This window comes from Magallana gigas, chromosome 10 (genome assembly GCF_963853765.1).
Source record: "Magallana gigas chromosome 10, xbMagGiga1.1, whole genome shotgun sequence".
Taxonomy (NCBI): domain Eukaryota; kingdom Metazoa; phylum Mollusca; class Bivalvia; order Ostreida; family Ostreidae; genus Magallana; species Magallana gigas.
The window spans coordinates 3,490,933-3,502,943 of NC_088862.1; the positions used below are offsets into that span (position 1 = coordinate 3,490,933).

At 32.4% G+C, this 12,011-nt stretch overlaps 2 protein-coding genes and 1 long non-coding RNA gene across 5 annotated transcripts in view; 1 reads left to right on the forward strand and 2 right to left on the reverse strand.

The window, feature by feature from the left end:
* Positions 1-7,782, reverse strand: part of LOC105343045 (uncharacterized) — a 111,973-nt gene extending 104,191 nt beyond the window's left edge. The window contains exons 1-2 of one of the 2 annotated variants that reach the window (XM_066072882.1): positions 7,601-7,782; positions 5,758-5,780 (exon numbers count right to left, since the gene is read on the reverse strand). In XM_066072882.1, the coding sequence (XP_065928954.1) occupies positions 5,758-5,780; positions 7,601-7,665 (88 nt within the window). In that variant the 5' untranslated portion in view covers positions 7,666-7,782. The remainder of the gene's footprint in view (positions 1-5,757; positions 5,781-7,600) is intronic. The other variant, XM_066072883.1, reaches the window with a different exon arrangement.
* LOC136272068 (epidermal growth factor-like protein 7) lies at positions 16-3,845 on the reverse strand. Of its 2 annotated transcripts, XM_066072891.1 has the most exons (5): positions 3,530-3,836; positions 3,160-3,201; positions 1,318-1,390; positions 1,062-1,183; positions 28-276 (listed from the first exon to the last, which is right to left on the reverse strand). In XM_066072891.1, exons 1-5 carry the CDS (start codon positions 3,714-3,716, stop codon positions 209-211), a joined length of 492 nt encoding a protein of 163 aa, XP_065928963.1. In that variant the 5' UTR covers positions 3,717-3,836; the 3' UTR covers positions 28-208. The 2 variants fall into 2 exon arrangements, with proteins under 2 accessions (XP_065928964.1, XP_065928963.1); XM_066072892.1 differs by lacking the exon at positions 3,160-3,201 and having other exon boundaries at positions 16-276; positions 3,530-3,845.
* Positions 1,098-4,619, forward strand: LOC136272069 (uncharacterized). Its single transcript, XR_010709955.1, has 3 exons — positions 1,098-1,232; positions 3,544-3,651; positions 4,389-4,619. It is a non-coding gene; the product is annotated as an uncharacterized lncRNA (long non-coding RNA).
* Positions 7,783-12,011: the final 4,229 nt, after the last annotated feature.

Here is a 12,011-nt window from a genome sequence, read left to right on the forward strand (position 1 = left end):
GTTTACCCTTTAAAATTCTCCACTCATTCGCTTTTCACTTTGAATAAATCCATCGGTGTTGAAACAAATTATTTAAAATATTTCTCGCCCCTTGATGATCCTGAGAATTTCATTGGAGAATTGAAAAACCTTATCAAGAAATAACCGTACCCTTTCCGTTCCATCAACCCCTCTTTATTTGAATGAAAACTGATATACATGTATTATGTTAAACTCTGGAGCAGACATTGGGCTGTACACAGGTCTTTCCATTTTGACAGGCTAGGCTACAGGTGACTGAAATTGTAACAAATAAATGCAAGGTCATTAATAATATATATACACAATGTTCATTTTATAGACTGTTCCCATGTTACTGAAAAAAGATGAATTCATGCATACACTCATTTGTGCAACTTCTGCATCATTTATTTCATTACAATTATCTAGTACTGTATATACATGTCATTGTATCATATATAACTATTTTAAATTCTGCTAATAGAAATTAAATCACCATACATAACTTCAGGGTTGTTGCAGGTGGCTGAAATTGTAACAAATAAAAGCAAGGTCATAAATATATATATACACATTGTTCCTTTCATAGACTGCTCCCGTGTTATTGGAAAATTATGGATCCATTAATAGACTTACATGTGCAAATGTAAATCATTTTTTTCAATCATTTATTTTACAAAGTTACATATCGTAACTAATAATGTTTTTTCTCAGAGAAATTGAGGAAGCTGTAGGTGGTCAACAAACTATAGCCAATGGATTTACCTTAACTTTGGATATGATCTTTAAAGCTCTAATCTATTATATAGGAAAACATTTCATACATTATAGCTTTAATATTTGAACTTTTGATTTTCCTGTATCGTTATACAGAGCTCCTCTATGTGGTCTAAATACAACCATGGCCATACAGTTCTCTTAACCACCATATAAAATATGTATCGTCAGGGATTTAACAGGAAATTAAAAGGGGTCAATCAGTAGTCAAAATCTAAAACCATAGATTAATCCTAAAGTTTGTCTCTCAACGTGCTTAAGGTCTGATATTTTAATTTACTTACGTATATTTTTTGGAAAAGCGGGACCATCACAAAACTGCCCTGTCATGGGGTCACAGTCTTTTTGTATGGCTGTGTCGCCGTTATCAAATTCATAGCCGGAGTTACACTGAGCCGTACACTGACTGAAACAAAAATGCCACTCAAGAGTTTTACAATGGACCTTTAGCTAGGGTAAGTGTTCACTTTATCAATCATATTATGGCAGACTAGTTTACAATCATGCTTGTGCAACAACATGTACTTCTATATTACTCACTAAAATATATTAGTATCTCCGCAGTTTATTTGTCCATTTGTCGGAGCGGCTAATGGTTTACAAGCACTTAAGGCTAAAGAAAAAAACAGAGATCAATGTACAATATCTAATAAATGATCCTATACCATTTAGATATAAGATCACTTGTCAACATGCACTGTCTATATAGAACTATAGATCCTATATCTGAATGTCCATCATGAATGTGAAATCTGGAGAGAGAGAGAGAGAGAGAGAGAGAGAGAGAGAGAGAGAGAGAGAGAGAGAGAGAGAGAGATTGTGGAGATGCAGCTTAAAAAAACAAGTGAAATTTCACAGGAAATTTATATTTTCCCGCCATAGAAAACTGGATGCTGGTGAAGGTAGCAAGGGGCAGTTTCGATAAAGTCAATATATTTGTTAAATTAACAATTGCTTTATTTAAAAACTTTTGAGTTTTGCTAAAATTTATGACTTGATATTTAATGATTTTCATTCGTTAGACGGATGTCTCTTGTTGAAATTGGTATGCAATATGAAGGCAGCTAATGTTTAAGGGGCTTAGTCGCGATTTTGATCAAATATTATTTTCCCGATTTTAAATTGTTAACAGTGCTTCAGTAAGGCATTTTTAATAGGCAACCAACTTTTTTTTAGTGTTTTGTTTACATTTTGAATGTGAAACTGAAAATTCCAGTTTTTGATCTAAAGTGAATGTGTTAAAGGTTAGGAACTATCTATTCATGCATAAAATTAATAAAAACATAGACAAATCAGCTATAAAAAAGATTTTTTACTGGTATATTGAACCGATGTAAACATAAACAGAGCACGAGCCCTGTTTACATGACAAAGAACTGAGATCCCTGTATCTTGCCTATAACTCTACGACTGACTCTCAAATTTCATATAATCATAAGAATTGCATTTCTAAAGCATCGTAAATAATAAAAACAGAAAAAAAGAGTTTGACGAAAATTGTGACCATGCCCCTTTAATTAAATGAGAATCAGAGGTAAAATGCGGAACTGACGACTATGACGGTTGTGTTGAATTTTACACAGTGAAATTACAAGTTACAGACTGGCGGTAAAAAAACAAAAAGTAGGTAGATGGGACAAAGGAAACTATACACAAGCATGTAAAAATGCAACATCCACACATTGCGGAATATCAACCCTTTGCAGGGAATGAGCTAAGGAAGGTCTAAAAAGCTGAAAAATCATGAAAAATGGGCAATATGAAAGGGTTGAAATTCATTTGAGGCGGAAACATTGGTAATTGACTGAAGTATATCTTTTAAAACTTCTTTGTATATGATTTATAAAATATATATACGGTGTTCAATGTAAGAATATTAGGTCTAAACGTTGTTGTACTCTGTTTTTGTTTCAGCTATTATTTTTAGGGGGGGGGGGAGGGAGGAGGGATTCTGCGTTTTGCAATATATATACAAAGAAGTTATATACTTCAGTCAATTCTCAATATTTCCGTTTATTTTTTTTTTATACATATATTTATTTTATTTTATTTTTTCATATTATTTATTAATTTATATATTTTTTTTTATAATTTTTATGTTAAGGTCCAAACGTCGTTTTGTTTTAGTTAACATTTTAATTTCGGGGGGGGGGGGGGTCTACGTTTTGCGATTAAAAATTAATATTTTCTTACAACAGTCAATTATACGTTAAAATTTTGCGATGTTTAGCAAATGAAAAAGACCATCAAGCAGAAAATGGGCGTCTTCATTTTTTGGGGCGCGTTTTTAGAAGGGGCTCTAATCATTTATTGAACTAATTACGCAATTCATAGTACAAATTTCCCGTTCTTAGTCATTGGACTGGCACTATGATTACTTTCTTCCGAATCCAAATGCATTCGAACCAGGGCCTCCACCATCAACTATGGGGTGAACAAAAAAGTAATAAAGTTTCATAGTGCATCTATCACATTGTACAAGCTGTCAAAAGTTCGGTGTTCACGGTTCCACACACGGGGGTTAAGGTGGGGAATGTTCATTAATGGGAACATCTTCGAAAAATTAATTAAAATGCGGTTTTTTTCTTTTATCACAACATGATAACATCTTATGAAATTTGCGTTACAAGAAACATTGCAAACAAAAAAGATTTTTTGTAAAGTTGTAAATTATATCTAAAATAAAATGGGGATACATGTATGAATAATAAAACGGAAAAATAACAAGATGATTTAATTTGCGAGTACTTACGACTTTCACAAAAGGTCCCGTTCCAGCCAGGAGCACAGGAGCAGACGTTGGGCTGAACACAGGTCCCTCCATTTTGACAGGCTGGGCTACAGATGGCTGAAATCGTAACAAATAAAAGCAAGGTCAGATATTCAAACAATAAAATGCTTTCTTTGGTGATCCATGCGGAATATGAAGGCAGCGACATTGCAGAAAAAATACGTAACCCGCGTTAGCGTGTTATGTAAACTTTTCTGCAATGATCGCTACCTTCATAACCCTCATGAATCATCAAAAAAGCATTTTATCCTTTATAATTACATCTTCCTTTTAAATAATTATATAATTGATTTTGAAAAGTAAATAAAATCTACTAAATAACTGTAAGGGTACAATAGTACGTTAATTAAAGAAGCAGCCAAATCATTTCGTTTGAGACATTGCATCTGACATAATCATGATTATTTCCTGCAGTCCGTGATCTTTCTTAGGTCGCTGTAGTTTTTTACCAATGTATGAACGGGGCGTGTAGATTTCAGTCCTGTCAGTTTCCCTTTCAGTTTCAGTCTCTGTAGATTTCGACCAACCGATAAACAGGGCGTGTTGATTTCAATGTGGCTGTTCTCATAGAACTATGACTTAACTATAGGTTTCCGTAATAAATAAATAGAGGGAATCATACTCGGTAGATGTAAATATAATATACATACACATTGTTAATTATATATAAGACTACTCCTGTGTCACTGCAAAAAGATGGCTCCATACACTCATTTGTGCAACTACTGCATCATTTATTTCAATATTACCTAGTACTGTATATACATGTATCATAACTATTTTTTACTAATAAAAATTAAATCACCATATTTATCTTCAGGGTTGTTGCAGCAATTTCAAAAATGACCTGGGCTAATCAGCAATCGAAATCTGAAACCACAGACTTAAGGGTCTGTTTTGAAAATTTACTTGCGTATACATTTTGGAAAAGCCGGGCCAGAGAAAAACTACCCTGTCATGGGGTCACAGTCTTTTTGTATGGTGGAGTCGCCATTATCAAATTCATAGCCGGAGTTACACTGGGCTGTACACCGACTGAAAAAAAACATATCACAAATGGATACTTTGTAGCCAGAGTAAACATATAAATTATGTGACAATCATGTTTGTGCAACAATCCTGTACCTATATAGTACTCACTAAAATATAATAGAATCTCTGCAGTTTATTTGTCCATCTGTTGGAGCGGCTAATGGTTTACACACACCTGAGGCTAAAGAAAAAAACAGAGATCAATGTACAATATATTAAATGATCGTATAGCATCTAAACATACAAGTAATTATTGTCGACATTCCCATCTAGAATTTGAGATCGCATTTAATTATCTGATTGGGACCATTTAGCGAAATGAGATATAATAACCCGTTTGCTATATACATGTAATATCCCAAATCGGATACAAAGTTGAAATGAAATAATTTTTCCCCTAAATATGGTAAATCAATTGATATGCATAAGAATATATGAAATATGCAACAACTTTAATTTGGTTAGCAACATTTTCTGTAAACCAACTGCTACGGACATAGATCCCTCGGTATATTCAAAACTTCTTGGGGGTCAATCTTACGAACTATAACGTTAGGCTGATAGGAAAACTTGCAATTTAAAAGTTGCTTTACTACAGTTAATTGTTGAATGATATGCATTTATCATGTCTATGCAGTTTCAGGTTTTAGAAATTATCAAATTAAATTTTATTACTTGTTACGGGCTATTTGACCAGTTTGGGCTAATGGTACTGAGGCAACCTGTTTATGAATATCCATCATGTGAAACTTGTGAGAGTCTCTTCTTCATCGCAGTATTTATCTGTTAAGAATCAGAGAGAGAGAGAGAGAGAGAGAGAGAGAGAGAGAGAGAGAGAGAGAGAGAGAGAGAGGTTTTGGATCTATGTCTGCTGCTCACTGCTCAGCAGTATAAAATCCAACAAAAAAATCACAGAATTCTAGTTCCCAGTAATTGGGCTGAGGCATTACGATTACTGACTTCCGGGTCCAAATGGATTACAACCTCGTCTGAAGTCACCAACTATAAATTAAAAAAAAAAGTAAACAATAACCGTCAACAATCAATGATAATGTACACTGCAAGCTGTCAAATGTTCAGTGTTGCTGATAAAATGTATGAATAATAAAACTGAAAATTGGTAACTTGATTAAATTTGTTATGATAAAAATACTAACACTGTCTCTTGTGTCGTCCTGTCCTGAAATAGGAAATAAACAAGTAGATAAATTAAAGGAATCATAATACTATGCTATATTTTTAGTGACAAAGTACAATCAGCGAATGCACAAACGTGTATACTTTTTAAGTTTAGAAAATGTGTTCTCTCTTTTATAGAAAATATGTTTTTTAATAATATGAACATTTTCTATGACCTTTCTAGAATCCATAACCTATCATGATAGTTAGAATGTTTATTTAACTGCTCGTGGTTTCATCGGGCATTCCTTTAATTTTACTTCATCATATGCATCAGACATTTTTTTTCTTCAAAGCTTTTACGTTTATCACGGGGGTACTCAAGACCAATGAATCTTTAGTATTCTAAAAACGTAATTTTGTTCATGTAATGAAGACTGTACGTAAAATCCTCTTCTGAAGCAGTTTGAATTTTGCGTTATAGCAAAATGTGAATTCATTAAAGTTTAATTACACTTTTTTACAAACCATACGCCAAATGAATTCTTTTTTGGGTTTTTTTTTTGGGGGGGGGGGATAGGCTCGCCATTTCATGCATGTATGCAGCTTGTTTTTGCATGAGTTAGATACAAATAATTATTGCAAGACTTGTATTTACATTCATTTGTAATTGATAAAAAAAAAAGTATTCCAGTCTTGCGCAATTGCTGTCGCTTCAAATGCGTCAGTATGAACAATGTCGAAACTTTGATGATTTCAAATGAATTAAGAGGAATTTTATCGAAATATCCGTTAGATAATGTCATAACATACATTTCTTTTTTCTTGTGACGCTTACACCTAATTGAGCTCCATGTCATCTTAAGCAAATCAAATATGTTATTTCATTGTCCCGTGCCGTGCCAAATCAACAATTAATCGTGAGCCCTGGACCGATAAATGTCCGAGTAAAAATAAACTGGCGACTTCGAAAGAATAATGACGTATATCTCCGTTATTTTAAGACCCATCAACTTGAAATTCGGCATAAGTATATCTTAGACATTACTTTTCTGAAAAATACATGCATATTGAAAGTGTTATAAAAAATAATTGATTTATTAGGCTTTTGAAGCGAGCTGGTAGTTTTTTTTTTATCTGGGTCAGAGTTCGACCCCTTTCTCTATTTATGGTAACATTTAAATTAATGTTAAAACGGGCTTGGCCCCTGTGATATTGGGTTGTATTTTAGAGACACAGACGTTTTGACGTTTTGATTTCTGGATATCGGTAACCATGCATTGGTTGACTTTAGATTATAAATCTAAAGGGTTAAAACGGTCTTGGCCCCTGTGCCCAATATATAAAAAAAGAAAAGATGATTTTACAGAACAATAAAAGAGTTTGAAAATGCATGCAACTAAAACACAAGTGATTTGGATTTTTTTAAAAAATCAATATTACTGCGGATATTTTTTTCAGTTCTAGTACGTTGCCTTAATTTGAGTCATGTGACGATTATCCAATCGATTAAAACACGTGTTTTAATCCTTGTATGCGCAACTACTTCTTAAAAATTTTACAAAACAAATCAACAATTGCAAAATTGTCTTATTTTTTCTTCATTTAAGGAATAGTAAAGCAATTGTGATGAACAACTTACGTAAATCTAATCTATCGTCTCCTTTGCAAAATGAATGCAAGTACAAGTATTATTTCTTTTCTATGCTTTTCGTTTCTTTTCCTTTTTGAACAAAAAAAAATAGTTTATTTTCTTTTTCGTATATCAGTGTAAAACACCATTTCAGTAATTCTGAATTTCAAATGTCACGCAATGCAAATTTTCGTGTAAAACTGAACCAATAAGCTAAACAGTCTAATGTAAAATGAAATGAGTCCTACCTTGCATCTATTTGGTTGATGGCGGCACCTAACACTATAGCCCAGGCTAGGGCCCCCAAATTCATGACTCGAAAAAACAATCTCTCCTCTTTGGAATTAAAGCAGAGACCAAATCTTAAAAAGAAACTAAAAATCTCGTTTGTTTCCTTTCTCTTTTTTGGGGGGTCGAAAAATATCAGAGTTCGTACAAAATATGTCCCTCTCTGAGAAATTCAACAGTATATAAAGACCCCCTAAATCACGTGACTTCTACCAAAAACAATAAAAAAAAAGTTAATATCTCTTCAATACTCGTCTGCCGGAGGTTTCATTGAGGGGTTGAAAAGATTTTGATTTCCCCGTTATGTCGCGGGTGATTAATGGATTTGATCGCGGATTTTTGATTTTGAGTGTGTACCCCCTGTTATTCCTTACTTTGATTTATGAATCTGGTACACCCTAAAAGAGCCGTTCTGCAACTCTGTTATAAAAGTTCTTATGAACTGAATATGTGTGACACAGAAACAATTTTTTCTTATATATCATTTTTGTTTGGTTTATTTCTCATATATATAATCCAAAAAGAGTGAAAGAGAAAATGAACAGTTCCAAGGTTTCTATTCACTAGCGCTTTCTGGAATATAACATTCCTCTTCAGGTGAACATACATAAGATAAAAAAGTTTATATCTCTTCAATATCCTCCGATAATTAACTGTGTTTTCGTTTAATACTTAGAAAAAATGTAATGGAATTCATCAAATTTATCTACTCTAATCTAAAGAGAGACAGAAGGCAAAAGAAAGAGAGATTTCAATTGTCAACCTTCATGTTCATTACAAATATGACAAAAAACAAATTTTCGAACCAATATCTACAAATTTCACCACATTTCATTCCAATTAATGTTATCAAAGTATATGATTATATATATCTACGTTTCAGTTTTGAACTTCTGATCAAATGAAATTGCGTTTTGTAGGGAGATAGCGTACCAATAGCTGTGTAGTATAGCAGATAGGGAATCGGTGTAATCGGTACTTAGGTGGTTAAATTATGTGTATATTAAATGGAACATCAACCAAACTATTTCTGATTGATAAAGCTTGTTTCACAAGCACACTGCGGGACAAATTCCCTTTTTATAGATAAACAGAGGAGATAGAAATATCAAAGACAGAAAGAATGAATAAATGGATGGACAGACACACAGACATATTGATAGATAAATAAATAAATATACAGACGCGGTAGAAAGTTCGACAGACAGAAAAAGTAGATATATGAATAGATAGATAGATAGATAGATAGATAGATAGATAGATAGATAGATAGATAGATAGATAGATACTGTTCAGAGTTTGATGTAGGTTTATTCCCATAACAATTGTTTAGAATCTAGAATCTGTTTGAGAACTACATTGCTCAACACGTGAAATGACTGAAAAAATCATCCTGTTAGATAAAGGAACTTGATTTTAAACCTTAGAATATTCAAGGGAAAAATGAATTTTTATTTATTCAAGTTCTGCTTGTATCATACTATATTGTCCAGATATTTTGTATTATGACTCCATTAAGCTGATTTTATCGTGCCTATTGTTGCTCAGGTGAGCGATGTGACCCATGGGCCTCTTGTTCATATTATTCTTAGACCCTAAATAACTTAATTGTCTCCGGATATTTTCGTTTTTCCCGATTACGATAGAAGCACACGGCTGGTGTGACCGGTTAGCAGAGGATGCTCACTCTTCCGTGGCACCTAATTTGAACAAACCTCCAAATTATAGTGTGCTCAGTCCTGTTTTGTATTATTCCTTTTGACTTCTGATTTTGAAAACCTTTCGTTATCAACATATGTCATTTTATTCAAAATTGTCATAGACGTAAAAGGACGTATCCAAATATGGAGTGAAGCCTGAATATACTTGTTATCACTGCTCCCTTAAAACAGAATGACACACAAAACAAAAAACACAAAATTACCAATTCCCCGTGTTTACAGGGAGATTCTTCCTAGTGGTTAATGCCCCTAAAACATTTGAGATTTTAACAGTATAGAATTCAACCATTTTGGATGAAATGTCTAATTTTACCAACTTTTCGACAACAATGCCAAAGTTTATGTTCATTACAATCTGCTTGTTCCAAAGAGTTTTTGTAATAGTTTTTTTATTAATTTTTAAATAGAGTTCAAAAGAAAGAAAATCATCATTTTAAAGACTTTCCGAAATTATATTGTTGGTTTGCCCTAACCTAAATATTTTTTTCGAAATTCCTTTTATTTTATTTATAAAAGATACTAATATGACTTGTTTTAATAAAATTGTCTTTTTTATTCCGAATAGTAGCAAAAATCACACACTGTCAGACACAACTTAAAGTTTTTGAAAAAGACAAAATAATTCCAATTTCACCTGATGATTTTCGCTGTTTTTTTTACTGCGATATATGATATTTTAATGAGAATATAATTACAATACTAGGTGTCCTATTGTCTCATATTCCTAATAATACGATGTCTTTTTAAATTTTTGATTTGAGGCCCGAGGATAAATTTTTTAACACGCACATGTTCAACCTCGATGTAAACAAATTATCTTGCCACACTGGATTGGCTTGGGGTTTTTATTGTATTTGTATCGTTTTATGCCTTTTAATTTACTTTAATTTATCATGTCTTTTATATCATAATATTTACTTTTCCAGTGTCTTTGCCTGTGATAACACTACATATCGATTTTGTACTATATAACCCATAATACAAATGACGCACCGGCGGGGTTTGCTTATTAATATTTAAATATATAATCGTACGATGGCTTAAAATTATATAAATATAAGTAATAAGGAATCATTCTTTGAATATAATGAGATGAAAATTTCGGTCGGGGTGTGATCAAATCTATCATAAAGCCCTTCGGGCTTTATTGGATTTGATCACACCCCGACCGAAATTATCACCTCATGATACTCAAAGAATGATTCCCTATTCCTTATACAGTAAAACACGGTTATAGCGAACACGCTTATAATGAATTGACGCTTACAGCGAAGTGAATTTCATTCCCCAAGTCTCTTTTTCATGTAGAAAACTTGACGGATATAACGAATTACGCTTATAACGAAGTTAAATTGGCCGTTCCTGGGACTTCGTTATAAGCGTGTTTTACTGTATAAGTTTGCATATCACTTTATGAGATGCATATAGTTTTTTTATTTGTATCAATAAGACTACACTTAGGATAACATTATTTTCATAACTTATGACCCGTAAATACGTATTTCATTTCTATCCAACAAAGACGCATTTATAATTCTTATCCAGGCGAGCTTTAGTTGTCAATGCTCGTACAAATTATTGGGCATTAATCATTTTGATATTAATTAAAATATGTCGATAATTAAGTAAAATATAATTTTCTGTTTGAGTACTCTCGGTACTTTGAAGAATTTCCTTATTGGCTGCTAGCTTCTACGGGCTTAGTGGCTGCTGTTAATGGCTTCTAGCTTCAGCCTGGTAGTGGACTATACCCATACGTCATCCATATGAATAGTTGTTTGTTTTTGTTTTTTTTTCATTGTTAAAATGTCCCTTGAATCAAAACAACTTTGAAAGTCTTAAAGGTTTAATTACATTGAAACTAATATTTAAATGCTTATAACAAACATGGTAAATTTATCAACTATTAAAAGATTATTTATGAAATAAAGTTGAAAGTTTTTAAGTCCTTAAGATATTTATTCGATAATTATAGAAACCCCTTACGGGATCTTTATTATTTAAAAAATATTTTTTATAAAATTTGTATATTTATCTATATTCATTCATTAAAATATGCAGTAAAGTAGTATTTAAAACTTATTGACATGTCCAAATCCTTTAAATATTCAACCGATACATATGTAAGAATTATTATTATTTAATTTAGATATCTATCAAATCATAAATTCCTCTATATTTATGCAGTAAATTAGTTATTAAAACTATTAAACTCTATGTTTATCATTTTTATAGGGTACGTTTTCTCCTGGGTCGTTTTCTCTTGGGTACGTTTTCTCGTGATTGTAAAAATCTGCAATTTATGTTGCACAAAAAATGCACTAGTTTTCGACTGATTAACCTTATTTTTGCACTCATTCTCTACCAATTTTCGATGCCAAATATTTCCTTAGACATTTTACTCAAAATATCATCACTTTACTTGCCTCTGATATTCTTTTAAACACCATCACCAGCCCAGTAAAAAGAAGAGGTCCAGTTCGTTTACATGTAAAAATAGCGACCGTTTGTTATCATCGTGAATTTAACAATTTTCGATGTTGGTTTGCGTGTTTCAGAAAAAGTCTTTGACAAGTTAATGACGATATCGTTAGTAAATTGGCTGACGAATTATTTTACAGAATTTGTGTGAAAATCAGGTCAATCAGTC

Coding starts and splice junctions, on each gene's coding strand:
- LOC136272068 (XM_066072891.1), bottom strand. CDS start 3,716: ATGTCGCTGCCTTCATATTCCGCATGGATCACCAAAGAAAGCATTTTA. Junction 1,391..3,159: donor GAATGCATTTGGATTCGGAA/GAAAGTAATCAT, acceptor TTTTTTCTTTAG/CCTTAAGTGCTTGTAAACCA. Junction 1,184..1,317: donor GGAGATACTAATATATTTTA/GTGAGTAATATA, acceptor TTTTTGTTTCAG/TCAGTGTACGGCTCAGTGTA.